This window comes from Stegostoma tigrinum, chromosome 4 (genome assembly GCF_030684315.1).
Source record: "Stegostoma tigrinum isolate sSteTig4 chromosome 4, sSteTig4.hap1, whole genome shotgun sequence".
Taxonomy (NCBI): Eukaryota; Metazoa; Chordata; class Chondrichthyes; order Orectolobiformes; family Stegostomatidae; genus Stegostoma; species Stegostoma tigrinum.
In genome coordinates, this window is record NC_081357.1 from 129,405,866 (window position 1) to 129,422,395 (window position 16,530).

The 16,530-nt window shown below is 41.8% G+C and overlaps 1 protein-coding gene across 3 annotated transcripts in view; it reads right to left on the reverse strand.

Annotated features, from left to right (window-relative positions):
• mapre3b (microtubule-associated protein, RP/EB family, member 3b) overlaps nt 1-16,530 on the reverse strand; it is a 52,118-nt gene that overhangs the window by 2,619 nt on the left and 32,969 nt on the right. For all 3 annotated transcript variants that reach the window (XM_048531496.1, XM_059645664.1, XM_048531495.1), the window contains 3 exons: nt 15,523-15,724; nt 5,798-5,940; nt 1,047-1,199 (listed from right to left, as the gene is read on the reverse strand). In XM_048531496.1, the coding sequence (XP_048387453.1) occupies nt 1,047-1,199; nt 5,798-5,940; nt 15,523-15,724 (498 nt within the window). The remainder of the gene's footprint in view (nt 1-1,046; nt 1,200-5,797; nt 5,941-15,522; nt 15,725-16,530) is intronic.

Sequence of the window (16,530 nt, forward strand, 5' to 3'; positions counted from 1 at the left end):
GCCTACTCCTATCACTCAAATCTTAAAATATAACCCTCTATTCTCTTCTCCATGTATGCTTGCCAAGCATTCCCTCAATGCATTCATAGCATTTGTTCCCCTTTTTGCGAGCTCACCTTCTCTCCAATATTTTTGCGAAGAATTTTCTCCTAAAATTTCTAATCAATGTTTTTGTGACCATCTTACATTGCTTATCTTTAGTTAAGCTCTACCCGATAAGATGAAAGATTCTGTACGTCTGACAATGCTTCAGGCATGTTTACAGATTTCCTTCCTTTCTCCTTTACTATTTTGCGGAATTTAACCATTTCTGACGAGGCCAGCATTGCTCATAAGCTGAATGCCTTTCCTGGCCATTACAGAAGGCTATTAAGAGTCAACCACAGTGCTGTGGTCTGGAGTTACATGTAGGCCAGACTGGGCAAGAATGGTAGATGTTCTTCCGCAAGGGGCTTTAGTGAACAGATCAATTTTTATGACAATTGATGATAGTTCCACGGTCATCATTACTGAGCATTTCAAATCTGGACACCACCCATGTTCCCAGCACAGTAGCACTGGTCTACTGGTCTGCAGATACCCAATCCAGTGGCACTGTCCTTTGCCAACATCATCTCCAAAGGCTCAAGAAAGAGATTAAACAGAGTTGATGCTACAGAGACCGTAAAACCCCTGAGGTCAAAAACAGGAGACATACTTTTAACAAACAGTATGATTCAAAGTTCTTTTTTAATGAGGTTGAGTGCCCTTTCTTCAGAGGCTCTTGCCTGACACCAGACAATCTTATTGCGTTCAAAGATGGTTCTTACACCTCATCCTAAAATAATGTGAATGACCAAATAGCAATTTTCTTAAGAATAATGAGGTGCCGCTGCCAGTGAGGATAAAAAAAAATGGTGAAGTACAAAACAAAATCTTCAACAAAATGCACGACCAAAAAAAGACACTTCGTTCTTGAGGTAAGCGAGTTAAAAAGTGTACTATTGTCTATTACAATGTGAAGTGTTGAATATGAACTAAAAATATATATAAACTGCAAAGCATACTTCAGTTGCATATAGAATTTCCACAATCCTCTGGATTGCAGGGATGTTCTCACTTTCGTGTTCTTGGCAGATGAGTTCAATATCCCTTAGTTTACTGAAGTAAAAATCTCTCTCCTTTTCAAGTCCATCTACTGTCAATTTCAATTCCATTAGCTATGAGAAATCAAAATGGAATATGTTATTAAGAACATTGCTTCATTATAACCTCACAAGCAGCTGACTTTTCAATATATATCTAAATATGCAGAAACTCAAGCTGTGAATTTAGGAAGTTAAGAAATAGGTGACATCATTCTCATGCAAACACAAAGCTAAGAATTTTGTGGCCAACAAGTTTCAGGTGGTGGTCACGCCACAGTTCAAATGAGTGCAGGCAGAGAAGGAAAAGACGACCATGAGACAATCAAGGAAGTTCAGGCATACTCCACGTCTCTCTTTAACTGATATTAAAAAAGCCATTATGTGGAGGTGCTGGTGTTGGTCAAGGTCAGAAGTCACATGATACCAGGTTATAGTCCAACAGGTTTATTTGAAATCACAAGCTTTCAGAGCGCTGCTCCCTTGTCAGGTGAAATGTTGACTTCGCCTGAAAAAGCAATGCTCTGAAAGCTTGTGATTTCAAACAGACCTGTTGAACTATAACCTGGTATCATGTGACTTCTGACCTTGATATTAAAAGAACATTGGAGAGAGTGTGGTCCTCTGAGGAGGACAGCCAGTAGCAAAGCCATGCTACCACAGATTGCTAAGCTGTACACAGGCAGAAAGATGACTTGGATAGCAACAGTGATTCAGGATTCAAAAGTTAGTGTAAGATGTGTGTGTATCTGAGGCTGCCATGATAGTATGTTAGTTCACAGGTGACATGGCAAGCATGTCATTGCAGCTGCAAAGTTTTCTAAGGAGAGAAGTTAGGGAGAAGAATTACATGCTGTACAGATATTAGTGTGCTTCCTCCATAAAAGAGTAGGAACCACAGGATACTTTCTGGAGCCTTGTGCGAATATCAAAATAAGAGGTAACAGGCAAACAGGTGGCAGGAGAGATGGTTCAGGAGGAAGGGTGCTAAACTCCTGGAACATGCAGTGAGGGAGGTAGTAGCTGATCGGCTGGGCAGTCTGAACCTCAACAGATTGAAGACCAATGCCCTCAACAAGGCAGTTTGCAAGGCTTTTTAGGAGAGGATTTAAATTAATCTGAAAGGTGGATGCACATCCTATAAAAGGACAAGCTGAAGGACATGATAGAAAGCACAGAATCTGTGTTGGTAGAGTTGAGGAACCGCAAAAGTAGAAAAGACCCTGATGGGAGTTATGTACATGTCTACTAACAATAGTCAGGATGTGGAGAAGAAAATAAATCACGTGACAGAAAAGGCTTGTAAGAAAGGCACTACAACAATCAGCATGGGGGACTTCAATATGGTAAATGCAGGTTGACGGCAGATCCTAAGAAAAAGAATTTGTGCAATGACAACGAGATTTTTTTTTGGAGCAGGGTGTGATACAGCCCACTGGGAACAGATAATTCTGGATTTAGTGATGTATGAAGAACCAGACTTGATTTGGGAGCTGAAGGTGAAGGAACCCCTAGAGGACAGGTATCACAATTTGATAGAATTCACCCTCAATTTGAGAGAGAAAAGCCGGTATCAGATGTAACAGTATTAAAATTGAGTAAAGGTAACTTCAAAGACATGAGGGAGGAGCTGACCAGAGTTAACTGGAAGGGAAACCTATTGGGGAAGACACATTAGTGGAGCAGCAACGAAATGAGTTTCTGGAGGTAATTCTGAATGCACAGCAACAATTCATCCTGAGGAAGAAGAAACATACTAAGGCAAAGATGATGCAACTGTTGCTGACAAGGGAAGTCAGGGAAAGCATGAAAGCAAAAGAAAAAGCATACATTGTGGTGAAGATTAGCAGGAAGACAGATGATTAGGAATCTTTAAAAACCAGCTGAGGATAACTAAAAAAATGCAATAACAGGGCAGAAGATGAAATAGGAAGAATAAGCTAGCTAGTAATATAAAACAGGAGGTTTTTTTTAAGATATCGAAAGGTAAGAGAAAGGCAAGAGTGGACACTGGACCACTGGAAAATGAGGTTGGAGAAGCAGTGATGCAGATCAAAGAAATGGTGGAGAAACTGAACAAACAGGTATTTTGCATCCATTTTCAGTGGAAGATACGAGAGCATACTAGAACTTCAAGACAGTCAAGGTGTGCATAGTGGTCATGGCTAAGGAGGTAATGCTGGGGAAGCTGAAAGATCTGAAGATGGATAAATCACTTGGAACAGACGGATGGCACAGCAGAGTTCTGCGGAGATAGCTGAGAAGACTGCAGAGGTAATGGAGGTGATCTTTCAGGAATCACTAGAGTCAGGGAGGGTACCAGACATCTGGATAACGCTGCTTAAGAATGGAGGGAGGCAGAAGTCAAAACTATTGGCTGATTGGCCTGACCTCAGTCATTGCTAAAATTTTAGAATCTGTTATTAAGGATGAGATTGCAGAGTACTTAGAAGTGCATGGTAAAATACAGTTGGATCAGCACAGCTTCATCAAGGGGAGGTCATAGCTGCCAAACCTGTTAAAATTCGTTGAGGTAATGAGCAAGTTAGACAAAGGACAGCCAGCGAATGTGATCTATTTGGACTTCTAGAAGATCTGAACAAACTGCTGCACAGGAGACTGCTAAATCAGATTGGAGCTCATGGCTGTACGGGGAAGGTACTGACATGGATAAAGGATTGGGTGACTGGCAGAAGGCAGAGAGTGGGGATAAGGTAGGAGAATTAAGTTTAAGAGCCGTGAGGTTATGTGGTTGTGCGTGTCTGGTTATGCACTTCAGTGAGAAGACTAGAGGTGTAGACTATTTTGTAAATGGAGAAAGGCTTTGGAAATCTGAAGCGCAAAGCAACTTGGGAATCAGGATTCCCTTAGAATTAACGAGCAGCATCAGTAGGCAGTAGGGAAGTCAAATGCAATGTTAGACTCATTTCAAGAGGACTGGAACACAACAGCAGAGATATACTGCTGAGCTTGTAACTCATCAGACCATATTCGGAACATTGTGTGTTAGGAGCAGGAAAGCTGATGTTTTCGGCCTAGACCCTTTGTCAGAAATCTAGGCCTGAAACGTTAGCTTTCCTGCTCCTAAGATGTTGCTTGGCTTGCAGTGTTCGCCCAGCTCTACACCTTGTTATCTCAGATTCTCCAGCATCTGCAGTTCCTATCATCTCTACTGATACAATTTTAACCCCACTGCGAAGCCTCTTCTAAGGATGCCTACCCTGAAGAAGTTACCCTCCCTCCCATTTCTGATGAAGGGGCTAGGCCCAAAACGTCAGCTTTCCTGCTCCTAAGATGCTGGTTGGCCTGCTGTGTTCATCCAGCTCTACACCTTGTTATTTCGGAATATTGTGAGCAGTTTTGGGGCCCCATATCCAAGAATAGGTGTGCTGCCGTTGGAGGGAGCCCCGAGAAGGTTGACAAGCATGATCCCAGGAATAAAGGGCTCGTCATATGGGTAGTGGTTGAGGATTCCAAATCTGTACTTGATGGCATTTAGAAGTACGGGAAATGTGGCTGAAGCTTACAGAATACTGATAGACCTGGATAGAGTGGATGTGGAGATGTTGTTTCTACTGGTTGTGAAGTGACTGAGATACAACTGCACAGTCTCACAGTGATGGGACAACCCTTTAGAACCGAGATGTGGAGGACTGTGAATATGTAAAACTCACTGTCGCAAAGGGCTACGGAGGCTAAGGCACTGAGTGTTTTTGAGACAGAGATAGATAGATTGTTGATCAGCAAAGGGATCAAAGGTTACAGAGAGAAGGCAGCAGAATGAGGTTGAGAAACATATCAGCCATCATAGAATGTGCAGCAGATTTGATGCGCCAAATGACCATAATTCTGCTTCTCAATGTCATGGTCTATTACGGAGGACCAGGCATGATTGGCTGAATAGTAGATTCCTTCTGCCTCCTCACATTTGCTATGTCTGCTATATGGCTTACATAGTTATAAACACTTATATAAAGTTACAATGAATCCAGTCCTTGGATCATCTGAGTTAAGAATGAAGTTTAACTCTGTAGTGCTCAATTATACTTACATTAATTGCTGGCTGCGATAGTTTCTTTATATGAGTCAATATGTGGGGCATCTCTGGACCACTTTAGACATCACAACATAACCCTAGACAAAACTTATTTGGAATCAACTTCTCCTGCAAGAGAGCTTTAAAATCCATTGCCCAATACTGGACACTTTCAAATGAATTTTTGTGCTGTTCGCATTTTTCAAGTAAACTGAAATAAAACAATGACCCAGGTGTAACAGCTGGGTAAAGGTAAGACTTTACCAAACTTTTTGCTATGAAAGTGCGTCACCAAGACACTTGACATCACACAGAACTAAGAGAGCATGTGATGCTCACATAACAGATACCAACAAGACTTGTCAAAGTTAGGGTTTGTTCATTTCAATATAAGGGATGGCTCGGAAGTTTTAACATGAAGCATAAGTTCCAATCATTTAAGTCAATGGTATATTTTCATTATATTTCCAGTGTGTCTTGAATGTGCAAAACTTGTGTGTATGGAATTTTTCTCTCTTTTTCTCATTTAGGGACATTTGATAACAGGAGCTGAATGCTCATGTTTTTACTGATCAGGCAGTCTGTGTGGAACAGCTTGTGGTTGGTTACCTTGTAACACTAAAATGATACAGTTTACCTGTTGATTCAGCTCTATTATCTGGGCATCAGCATCACTGGCTCCATTTCTTGCTAAGTGTTGACTTTTCCTTATACCCGTTGAGGATGGTACATTTGGCGTTCTTGTGACTTTAGGTGCCGTTGGAGATGTTCTCTGTGGCACTTAAATCAGAATTGACAATTAAGAGATAATCCCATAGCACTTTCAGACATTAATTTTGAATATTTTGTAACATATTCCCTAATAGTATCCTGGAGACTAAAATATTTCCCTAGAGATCAATCTGATCAGTTTATTTTCTGAATTCAATGTGGTTTAGAAGATGAATGGTATTCAAATTCCTGTTGAGAAATGACACAAAAGTCGGTATTCCAGAAAGTGAACAAGATATGTTTTGCAGAATTTATTCAGGTTTGGTGTAAAAAAAATCTTATTTCAATCCTTCAAAGTAACATGCACACTACTAACGTCGACCAACTATTGCGAACAAGACAACAACTACTTTCTCTCAACATCAACTACATTACCAGCAATGGATCAACTGCAATGCTTCACTGGACGGCCATATTAATAACATAGCTACAACATCAGGTTGGAGGCTGAATATTTACTGACAAGAGCAATGTTGCTGACCCATAACTACCCTCTGTAATGTTTTAGAGAACCAATCATTTCAAGGATAACTAGGATTGGTGATTAAATGCTGACCTTTTCCAGCAAAGCCCATATTCCATACAAGAATAAAGGAAACAAAAACCTGAAATTTTCAACTCCCCACACTTTTTGACCCTCCAGAAAAAGCAAATAAAATTTGACATGGAATACTTTCCACTTGTTTGGATGAACATGGGAGGAATGGTTAGTAAGTTTGCAGATGACACCAAAGGTGGATGTGTAGTGGATAACAAAGGAGGTTACCTCATGAGTACAACAGGATCTTCATCAGGTGGGCCAATGGGCTGAGGAGTTGCAGATGTAGTTTAATTTAGATAAATATGAGGTGCTGCATTTTGGACAAGCAAATGGACAGGACTTTAAACAAGGAGCAAAAACAAAGTTGCTGGAAAAGCTCAGCAGGTCTGGTAGCATCTGTGAAGGCAAAAAACAGAGTTAACATTTCATTATACACTTAATGGTAAGGTCCTGGGATTGTTGCTGAACAAAGAGACCTTGGAGTGCAGGTTCATAGTTCCTTGAAAGTTGAGTTCCAGGTAGACACGATAATGGAGGCAGCATTTGGTATGCTTGCCTTTACTGGTCAGTGCTTTGAGCATAGAAGTTTGGAGGTCATGTTATAGCTGTACAGGGCATTGGTTTGGCCACTTTTGGAATACTGCGTGCAATTCAAGTCTCCCTCCTATAGGAAGACTGTTGTGAAACTAGGAAGGGCTCAGAAAAGATTACGAGGATGTTGCCAGGGTTGGAGGGTTTGAGCTATAGGGTAAGGGTGAATAGGCTGGGGCTATTTTCCTCGGAGCTTGGCAGGTTGACGGGTGATCTTATAGAAATTTTATAAAATCATTAGCGGCATGGATAGGTAAATAGGCAAGGTCTTTTTCCCAAGGTGGGGGAGTCCAAAACTAGAGAGCATAAGTTCAAGGTGAGGGGGGAAGAAACATAAAAGGAACCTAAGGGACAACCTTCTCATGCAGATGGTGGTGGGTATATGGAATGACCTGCCAGAGGAAATGGTGGAGGCAGGTAAGATTACAACATTTAAAAGGCATCTGGATGGGTATATGAATAGGAAGGATTTAGAGGGATATGGGCCAGATGGATGCTGATGTAAGGATCAGGAAACAAGGAATGCAGAAGGCTCTACAGGGATATAAGTTATCCAGGAAGGAGCTGAAGGGCTTAGGAAAGCTATAAGGGGGCACGAGAAAACCTTGGCAGATACGATCAAGAAAAACTCCAAGTCTTTTTACACATACGTGAGGAATAAGAGAATGACCTTTAAAGGGTAGGGCCGAACAGAGCTTTTAGAGGGAATTTGTGCACAGAGACTAAAGAGATAGGAGAGGTCCTTAATGAATACCCTTCTTTGGTATTCACAACTGAGAGGGACCTAGTTGTAGAGGACAGTATGAAACAGGCCGGTAGGTTAGAGGAAGTTGCTGTTAGTAAAGAAGATGCACTAAGAATTTTGAGGAAGTTGAAGATAGATAAGTTCCCCAGGCCTGATGGGATTTATCCAAGGATTCTATGGGAAGCGAGAGAAGAGATTGCAGGGCCTTTGGCAAAGATCTTTTCATCCTCACTGTCCACCTGGGCTGGAAGACTGGAGAGGGGCAAACGTCATTCCCTTGTTCAAAAAAGGGAATAAGGATAACCCCAGAAATTACAGGCCAGTTAGTCTTACATCAGTGGTGGGCAAATCATTGGAAAGGGCTCTGAGAGATAGGATTTATGATCACTTGGAAAGGCACAGTTTGATTTGTGATAGCCAGCATGGATTTGTGAGGGGTAGATCATGCCTCACAAGCCTTACCGAATTCTTTGAAGAGATGACCAAACACGTGGATGAAGGTAGAGCAGCGGATGTGGTATACATGGATTAAAGTAAAGCATTTGAGAAGGTTCCCCTTGGTAGGCTCATGCAGAAGGTAAGGAGACGTGGGATAGTGGGAAATGTAGCAGATTGGATTCAGAACTGGCTGACCCTTACAAGACAAAGGGTGGTAGTGGATGGAAAATATTCAACATGGTGCTCAAATTACGAGTGGTGTACCATAAGGATCTGTTCTAGGTTCTCTTCTATTTGTGACTTTTGTAAATGATTTGGATGAAGGAGGAGTGGAAGGGTGGATTAGTAAATTCCTGGACAATACGAAGGTGGGTTGTGTTGTGGACAGTGTGAAGGGCTGATCTAGGTTTCAAAGGGACATTTATAGGATGCGGAGCTGAGCTGAGAAGTGGCAGATGGAGTTTAACCCTGAAAAGTGTGATGTGATTCATTTTGGAAGGAAAAACGTGAAAGCAGAATACAGGGTTAATGGAAAGATTCTTGGCATTGTGGAGGAGCAGAGGGATCTCGGGGTTCATGTCCACAGTTCCCTGAAAGCTGCCACCCAGCTGGATAGAGTTGTTAAGAAGACATATGTTGTATTAGCTTTCCTCAATAGAAGGATTGAGTTCAAGAGCCGTGAAGTTATGCTCCAGCTATACAAAAGCCTGGGTCAGCCACATCTGGAGTATTGTGTCCAGTTCTGGTCGCCTCATTACAGGAAACATGTGGAAGCGTTGGAAAAGGTGCAGAGGAGATTTATGAGCATGTTGCCTGGAATTGAGGGAAGGTCTTTCAAGGAAAGGTTGAGAGAGCTAGGGCTTTTCTCTTTAGAACGACAAAGGATGAGACATGACTTGACAGAGGTGTATAAAATGATCAGAGGTATAGATAGACAGCCAGAGGTGTTTTCCTAGGGTGGAGATAGCTACTACAAGGGGGCATACTTTTAAAGTGAGTGGAGATAGATATTGGGCAGACTTCAGAGGTAGGTTCCTTATTTAGAGAGTGGTCAGGGTGTAGAATGCATTGCCGGAGCGGGTAGTGGAGTCGGCCTCATTAGGGGCATTTAAGCAGCTAATAGATAGGCACGTGGATGACAGTATAAGGTAGGGGTGGAGGTTTGATAGGCCTCAGGATTAGGGTAAAAGTTCAGCACAACATCATGGGCCAAAGGGCCTGTACTGTGCTGTATTGTTCTATGTTCTATATTCTATATTCTAAATGCTGGCAAGTGAGACTGGATTCATATAGGATATGTCAACAGCATGGACAAGCCAACCCAAAGGGTCTGACTCTGTGCTGTATATCTCCACGATTCAGTGAGTGCACTTTCTAAATCGCTCAAGAAGGTCAACGTTATCCAGGCATTCATCCACCACCTTAAACGCTCCACTTCCTCCACCGCTCATACACAGAGGCAGCTATGTATATTAAACAGAAACTGCATTGCGGACAAATATGAGGTGACGTACTTTGGAATGTCAAAACTGTGTGACCTTGGTCTTGGCTCGACCCTCTGCAACTGGATACACAGCTTTCTACCACGCAGACTGCAGTGAGGATAGGTAATTGCAACACCTCCACAATAACGCTCAACACTGGAGCACCCCCAAGGATGCATCCCGAGACCCCCACTGTACTCACTGTGCACCCAAGACTGTGTTGCCAAATTCTGAAAGAACATCCAATGAGTTTGCTGTCGACACCAACATAGTGGGATGGATATCTAGCAACGATGAGTCAAAATACAGAAGGGAGGTAGAGGGCTCGGTGACGTGATGCAATGAAAACAACCTCTCTCTCAACTTCAGCAAAACTGAAGAGCTAATCATTGACTTCAGGAAGGAAGGAGGAGAACACGGCCCCATCAACATCAACGGAACTGAGGTTGAGAGAGTGGAGAGGGTCAGGTTCCTCCGAGTGACGACACTGACAACTAGTCCTGGACTTCCCAGTAGAAGTAATCGTTAAGATGGCACAACAATGCCTGTTCTTCCTCAGGAGGTTCAGGAAATTTGAAATGTCCATCAGAATGTCCACTAACTTCTACAAATGCACCAATGAAAGCATACTGTCAGAGTGCATAATAGCCTGGTATGGCAACTGCTCTGCCCAGGACCATAAGAAACCACAAAAGGTAGCGTGCACAGCCCAGATCATCATGGAGGTCAACCTTGCATCTATGGACAATATTTACACGGCTCGCTGCTGCAGAAAGGCTGCCATCAAAAACCGATGGCACTACGATTACGATATCTTACTATCTCTTCCATCAGGAAGACGATTCGGAAGCGTGAACACATGCACAAGTAGGTTTAGGAACAGTTTCTTCCTGTGTGTTATTAGACTGATGAATGAACTCTCTGTCCTCAAATATTGCTGATCTTACTAACGTTGATCTTGCTTAGTGCCTGGTCTGTGGAATGTAACCTTTATTCCTCTTAGTCTTTTTGATCTGTACATCATTGCTTACTATCATCTGCCTGTACTGCTCGTAAACAAAGCTTTTCACAGTACTTTGGGACACGACAATAAATCAATCAAGTACTAAACACTGAATGGCAGAACCTTTAGGAGTATTGATAGGTAGAGGAACTGAGTGTACATGTCCACAGATTGCTGATGGTGGCAGTGCAGATGGATATAGCAGCAAAGGCGGCTTATGGCATGCTTGCCTACATTGGAAGGGGCATTCAGTATAAGATAGACAAGTTATGCTGCAGCTTTATAGAACATTCATTAGTCCACGACACTTGGAATACTGTGTACAGTCTCGATCATCACACTACCAGGAGGACGTGGACGCTTTCGAGAGGGTACAGACAATGTTTATCAGGATGTTGCCTGCTATGGGGGATTTGAGGTTTCCACTGGAATGCAGCAGGTTGAGGGGCTACCTAATAAGAGATTATAAGATTGTGAATGGCATGGACAGAGTGGAATGTATGAGACTTTTTCCCAGGGTGGAGGGGTCAGTTACTAGGGGATACAGGTTCAAGGTGTGACGGGGTAAATTTTAAAAGAAATGCACGAGGCAAGTTTTTCAAAGGGTGCTGAGTGTCTGGAACGTGTTGCCAGAGGAGGAGGTGGAAACAAACACAATAGTAGCATTCAAGAAGCACCTAGATGAATACATGAATTTAGGGATACGGATCCTGCAAAGATGATTCGCGATAGGAGTGAGAGAGACAGGGTAGTCGTCATGGGGGACTTCAACTTTCCAAATATTGACTGGGAACACTATAGTTCGAGTACTATAGATGGGTCAGTTTTTGTCCAGTGTGTGCAGGAGGGCTTCCTGACACAGTATGTAGACAGGCCAACAAGGGGCGAAGCCACATTAGATTTGGTACTGGGTAATGAGCCCAGCCAGGTGTTAGATTTGGAAGTAGGTGAGCACTTTGGTGATAGCGATCACAATTCTGTTAGGTTTACTTTAGTGATGGAAAGGGATAGGTGTATACCACTGGGCAAGAGTTATAGCTGGGGGAAAGGCAATTATGCTGAGATTAGGCAAGATTTGGGAAGCATAGGATGGGGAAGGAAACTGCAGGGGATGGGCACATTAGAAATGTGGAGCTTATTCAAGGAAAAGCTCCTGTGTGTCCAAGATAAGTATGTACCTGTCAAGCAGGGAGGAAGCTGTAAAGTGCGGGAGCCGTGGTTTACCAATGAGGTGGAATCTCTGGTCAAGAGGAAGAAGGCGGCTTATGTTAGGATGAGATGTGAAGGCTCAGTTAGGGCACTTGAGGGCTACAAGGTAGCCAGGAAAGGCCTAAAGAGAGAGCTCTGAAGAGCCAGGAGGAGACATGAGAAGTTGTTGGCGGATAGGATCGGGGTAAACCCTAAGGCTTTCTATAGGTATTTAAGGAATAAAAGAATGACGAAAGAAAGATTAGGCCCAATCAAGGATAGTAGTGGTAAGTTGTGTGTGGAGCCAGATGAGATTGGGGAAGCGCTAAATGAATATTTTTCAACAGTATTCACTCTAGAAAACGACAATGTTGATGTGGTGAATACTGAAATACAGGCTACTAGGCTAGGTGGGATTGAGGTTCACAAGCAAGAGGTATTAGAAATCCTTCAGAGGGTTAAGATAGATAAGTCCCCTGGGCCGGATGGGATTTATCCTCGGATCCTCTGGGAAGCCAGGGAGGAGATTGCCGAGCCTTTGGCATTGATCTTTAACTCGTCATTGTTCACAGGAATAGTGCCAAATGACTGGAGGATAGCAAGTGTGGTTCACCTGTTCAAGAAGGGGAGTAGAGACAACCCTGGTAATTATAGACCAGTAAGCCTTACCTCAGTTGTTGGTAAAGTGTTGGAAAAGGTTATAAGTGATAGGATTTATAATCATCTAGAAAAGAATAAATTGATTCGGGATAGTCAGCACGGTTTTGTGAAAGGAAGGTCGTGCCTCACAAACCTTTATTGAGTTCTTTGAGAAGGTGACCAAACAGGTAGATAAGAGTAAACCAGTTGATGTGGTGTATATGGATTTCAGCAAGGCGTTCGATAAGGTTCCCCACAATGGGCTATTGTACAAAATCCGGAGGAATGGGATTGTGGGAGATATAGCAGTTTGGATCGGAAATTGGCTTGCTGAAAGAAGACAGAGGGTGGTAGTTGATGGGAAATGTTCACCCTGGAGACCAGTTACTAGTGGTGTACCGCAAGGGTCGGTGTTGGGTCCACAGCTGTTTGTCATTTTTATAAAAGGGCGTAGAAGGATGGGTTAGTAAATTTGCAGACGACACTAAGGTCGGTGGAGTTGTGGATAGTGACGAAGGATGCTGTAGGTTGCAGAGAGACATAGATAAGCTGCAGATCTGGGCTGAGACGTGGCAAATGGAGTTTAATGCAGACAAGTGTGAGGTGATGCATTTTGGTAGGATTAACCGGAAGGCAAAAGTACAGGGCTAATGGTAAGATTCTTAGTAGTGTAGATGAGCAGAGAGATCTCCGTGTCTATGTACACAGATCCTTGAAAGTTGCCACCCAGGTTGACAGGGCTGTTAAGAAGGCATACAGTGTTTTAGCTTTTATTAATAGAGGGATCGAGTTCCGGAACCAAGAGGTTATGGTGAAGCTGTACAAAACTCTGGTGCGGCCGCACTTGGAGTATTGTGTACAGTTCTGGTCACCGCATTATAAGAAGGATGTGGAGGCTTTGGAGAGGGTACAGAGGAGATTTACTAGGATGTTGCCTGGTATGGAGGGAAGGTCTTACGAGGAAAGGCTGAGGGACTTGAGGCTGTTTTCGTTAGAGAGAAGAAGGTTGAGAGGTGACTTAATTGAAACATATAAAATAATCAGAGGGTTAGATAGGGTGGATAGGGAGAGCCTTTTTCCTAGAATGGTGATGACGAGCACGAGGGGGCATAGCTTTAAATTGAGGGGTGACAGATATAGGACAGATGTCATAGATAGTTTCTTTACTCAGAGAGTAGTAAGGGAATGGAACGCTTTGCTTGCAACGGTAGTAGATTCACTAACTTTAGGTACATTTAAGGCGTCATTGGATAAGCATATGGACGTACGTTGAATAGTGTAGGTTAGATGGGCTTGAGATCGGTATGACAGGTCGGCACAACATCGAGGGCCAAAGGGCCTGTACTGTGCTGTAATGTTCTACGTCCTATGATGATAGTTTTAGTATGCAAGGGCAATATGTGTTGGCGCAGGCTTGGAGGGCCAAACGGTCAGTTCCTGTGCTGTACTGTTCTTTGTTCTTCTTTGCAGCAAATAACTAAGGCACCCTCCAAGGCCTCTATCACCTAGAAGAATAAAAGGCAGATGCGTGGGAACCACATCATTTCACTTAGTTTCAACATAACAAAACTCCCACTCCATCCTGACCACAAATTATTTCATTGTTCCTGTGTCAAAATCCTGGAAAGCAGTTCTAACAGCACTGTAGTTGTACAAAAAAGCAGTTCATGGTCGCTCACCATTGTCATCTTAGGACAATTTGGAGGGATAATGTGTAAGATTTGTCAGAAACATCCATATCCCATCGACAAACAAAGAAAATTAAATGATTCAGTTGCAAATTTGGTTCGCAAGATAGTGATGAATAATTTTTAATATTCACAATATATCCTGACTGGAATAAGTTACAGTTATACTGTGGGGTAAGAATGAAGACGTGAACAGATCACATGTAAGGAAGGTTTTTTTTAATTAATCAATCACAGGATGTGGGCGTTTCTGGCTCGGCCAATACTTATTGCTCATCAGAGAGCAGTTCAGAGACAACTACATTGCTGTGGATCTGGAGTCACGTGTAGGCCAGACAAGGTAAGGATGGCAGATTTCCTTCCCTGAAGGATATTAGTGAACTAGATTGGTTTTTCCTGACAATGGTTTTACAGTCACCAGTTGACACTTAATTCCAGACTTTTTTTTATTTAATTTAAATTCCACCCTCTGCCACAGTCAGAGTTGCACCTGGTTTCCTAGAACATGAGCTAAGTTTCTAGATTAATACTCTACTGATAATATCACTAGGCCACTGCTTCCCCAAAGGCAAGAGAGGGACCAGAAACAATATAGATCAGCTAGGACAAAGATTACAGATGAAAGGAACTTAATGCAAGTGAAGATATGGGTAGGAAAGTTTTGAACGTTAACTTTTCCGAGAATGGAAGATGCGAGGCCTTTTAAGTACTGTCCAAGCAAAACAATTACACCCTAAAATACATTTAAGATATTTCTACTTATTATGATTGATGAAAGTATGCCCATCAATGCACTATTGTAAAAATTGATTTTTCCCCTGTTGCTTCCTTTATTCTGGTTGTTCAAGCAAAGTTCAAGGCACTCCTCTCTTCCAGATGCCTTTCTTTCTTGATCTCACTGGCAATCATTTCCAAGAATGGCCTTTGGGTCTTTCAACACATGCCATTTCTGTTACACCTGTTTCTATTCTCTTTCCCTACATAACATCCTCCACTTTCCTGTATAGAGTAGAATTTTTAAAAAAATTTTCCTCAACATGGTTCCCTCACACTTCAATTTTGTTCTTTCTTACAATACTCATTTTAGTCAGTATACACCACATTTTTTTTGTATATAAACAATTTAATACTGATCAACAGTAGCCGCATATTTGATGTCAATCTTCAGCATACATTTGCTGCATGTCAGTTTAGCATTAGCAATTACAGCATTTGTCATCCGTATGCTCGGAAAGGACAAAATTCCAGAATACAACAGGCAATTAGAAATTTACCTGCAGTGCCCACAGGTCGTCTTGGTTTGTTGAATATCTGATCACCTGGGTTGTGTGGTGTAAATACTTCCTGTCCTTGTCTTGCTAAAACTGGATCATATTCCTTTCCATCATAGTTTGCATCAAAGAATTTCTTGAACCACTGAACAAATTCAAAGTTGTCTTGGAATTTTCCTTTGACTAATCTTTCTACTGGAATAATCTGAGAAGAAAAATGAGAAATAAATTTCTTGTTCAGTTTTATTTATACTTGTTCTTCAAACTAATCTACCCTCCATATACCTATGGGACAAACCAAATCCATTAAGTCCTACATCTAACATTTCCAATCCATTTCCATCCGGAGATGTGTTTATTTATGCACAATTCAATTGTGTTTTATAAAGACGTAAATACAATTGAACAATTATACAGTTGTAAATTTTTAAATTAATTTTGTTCTCTCAGTTCAAAACATTCTCATTAAAAGGCAGAAACTTGTTCAAAATTACAAATAGAGGAATGACAAAATGCATAAAGTACTGATTCTCCAATTCACAAGTGAGATTGATTGAAAAAGTGTTGCTCCAAAATGGAGATGACAACAAATTATAAAATTTGTTTCCAAAACAAAGGCCTGTAGAATTCCATATGTTCAAGTAAAAAATGGATAGCTCTAGTACTTTTCTACAAACACTTAAATATACGTGACTACATGAGTACAACAGAATCAGAGAGGGATCTCATTCTAAGGGTTCATGCAAATCTTGCAGATGAATTTATTGTTTTCTTCTTCCATAATTTTCTGATTGGTCTGGAATGCCATCCTATACTCACAGTAATGATATCTGCAGCACCAGTGACCTAAGATTCTTCATTTGTGAATTAATCAGGTGAATAACAATGCATTGTTCAACTGAGTGAACAGGAGTAAAATGATCAAAAGGAGGGCAAAATCATACATAAACTCTTCAAAAATATACCTTTTGCTTTGATTTCTAAATTAGCTAATTCTGAAAGTTCACTTGT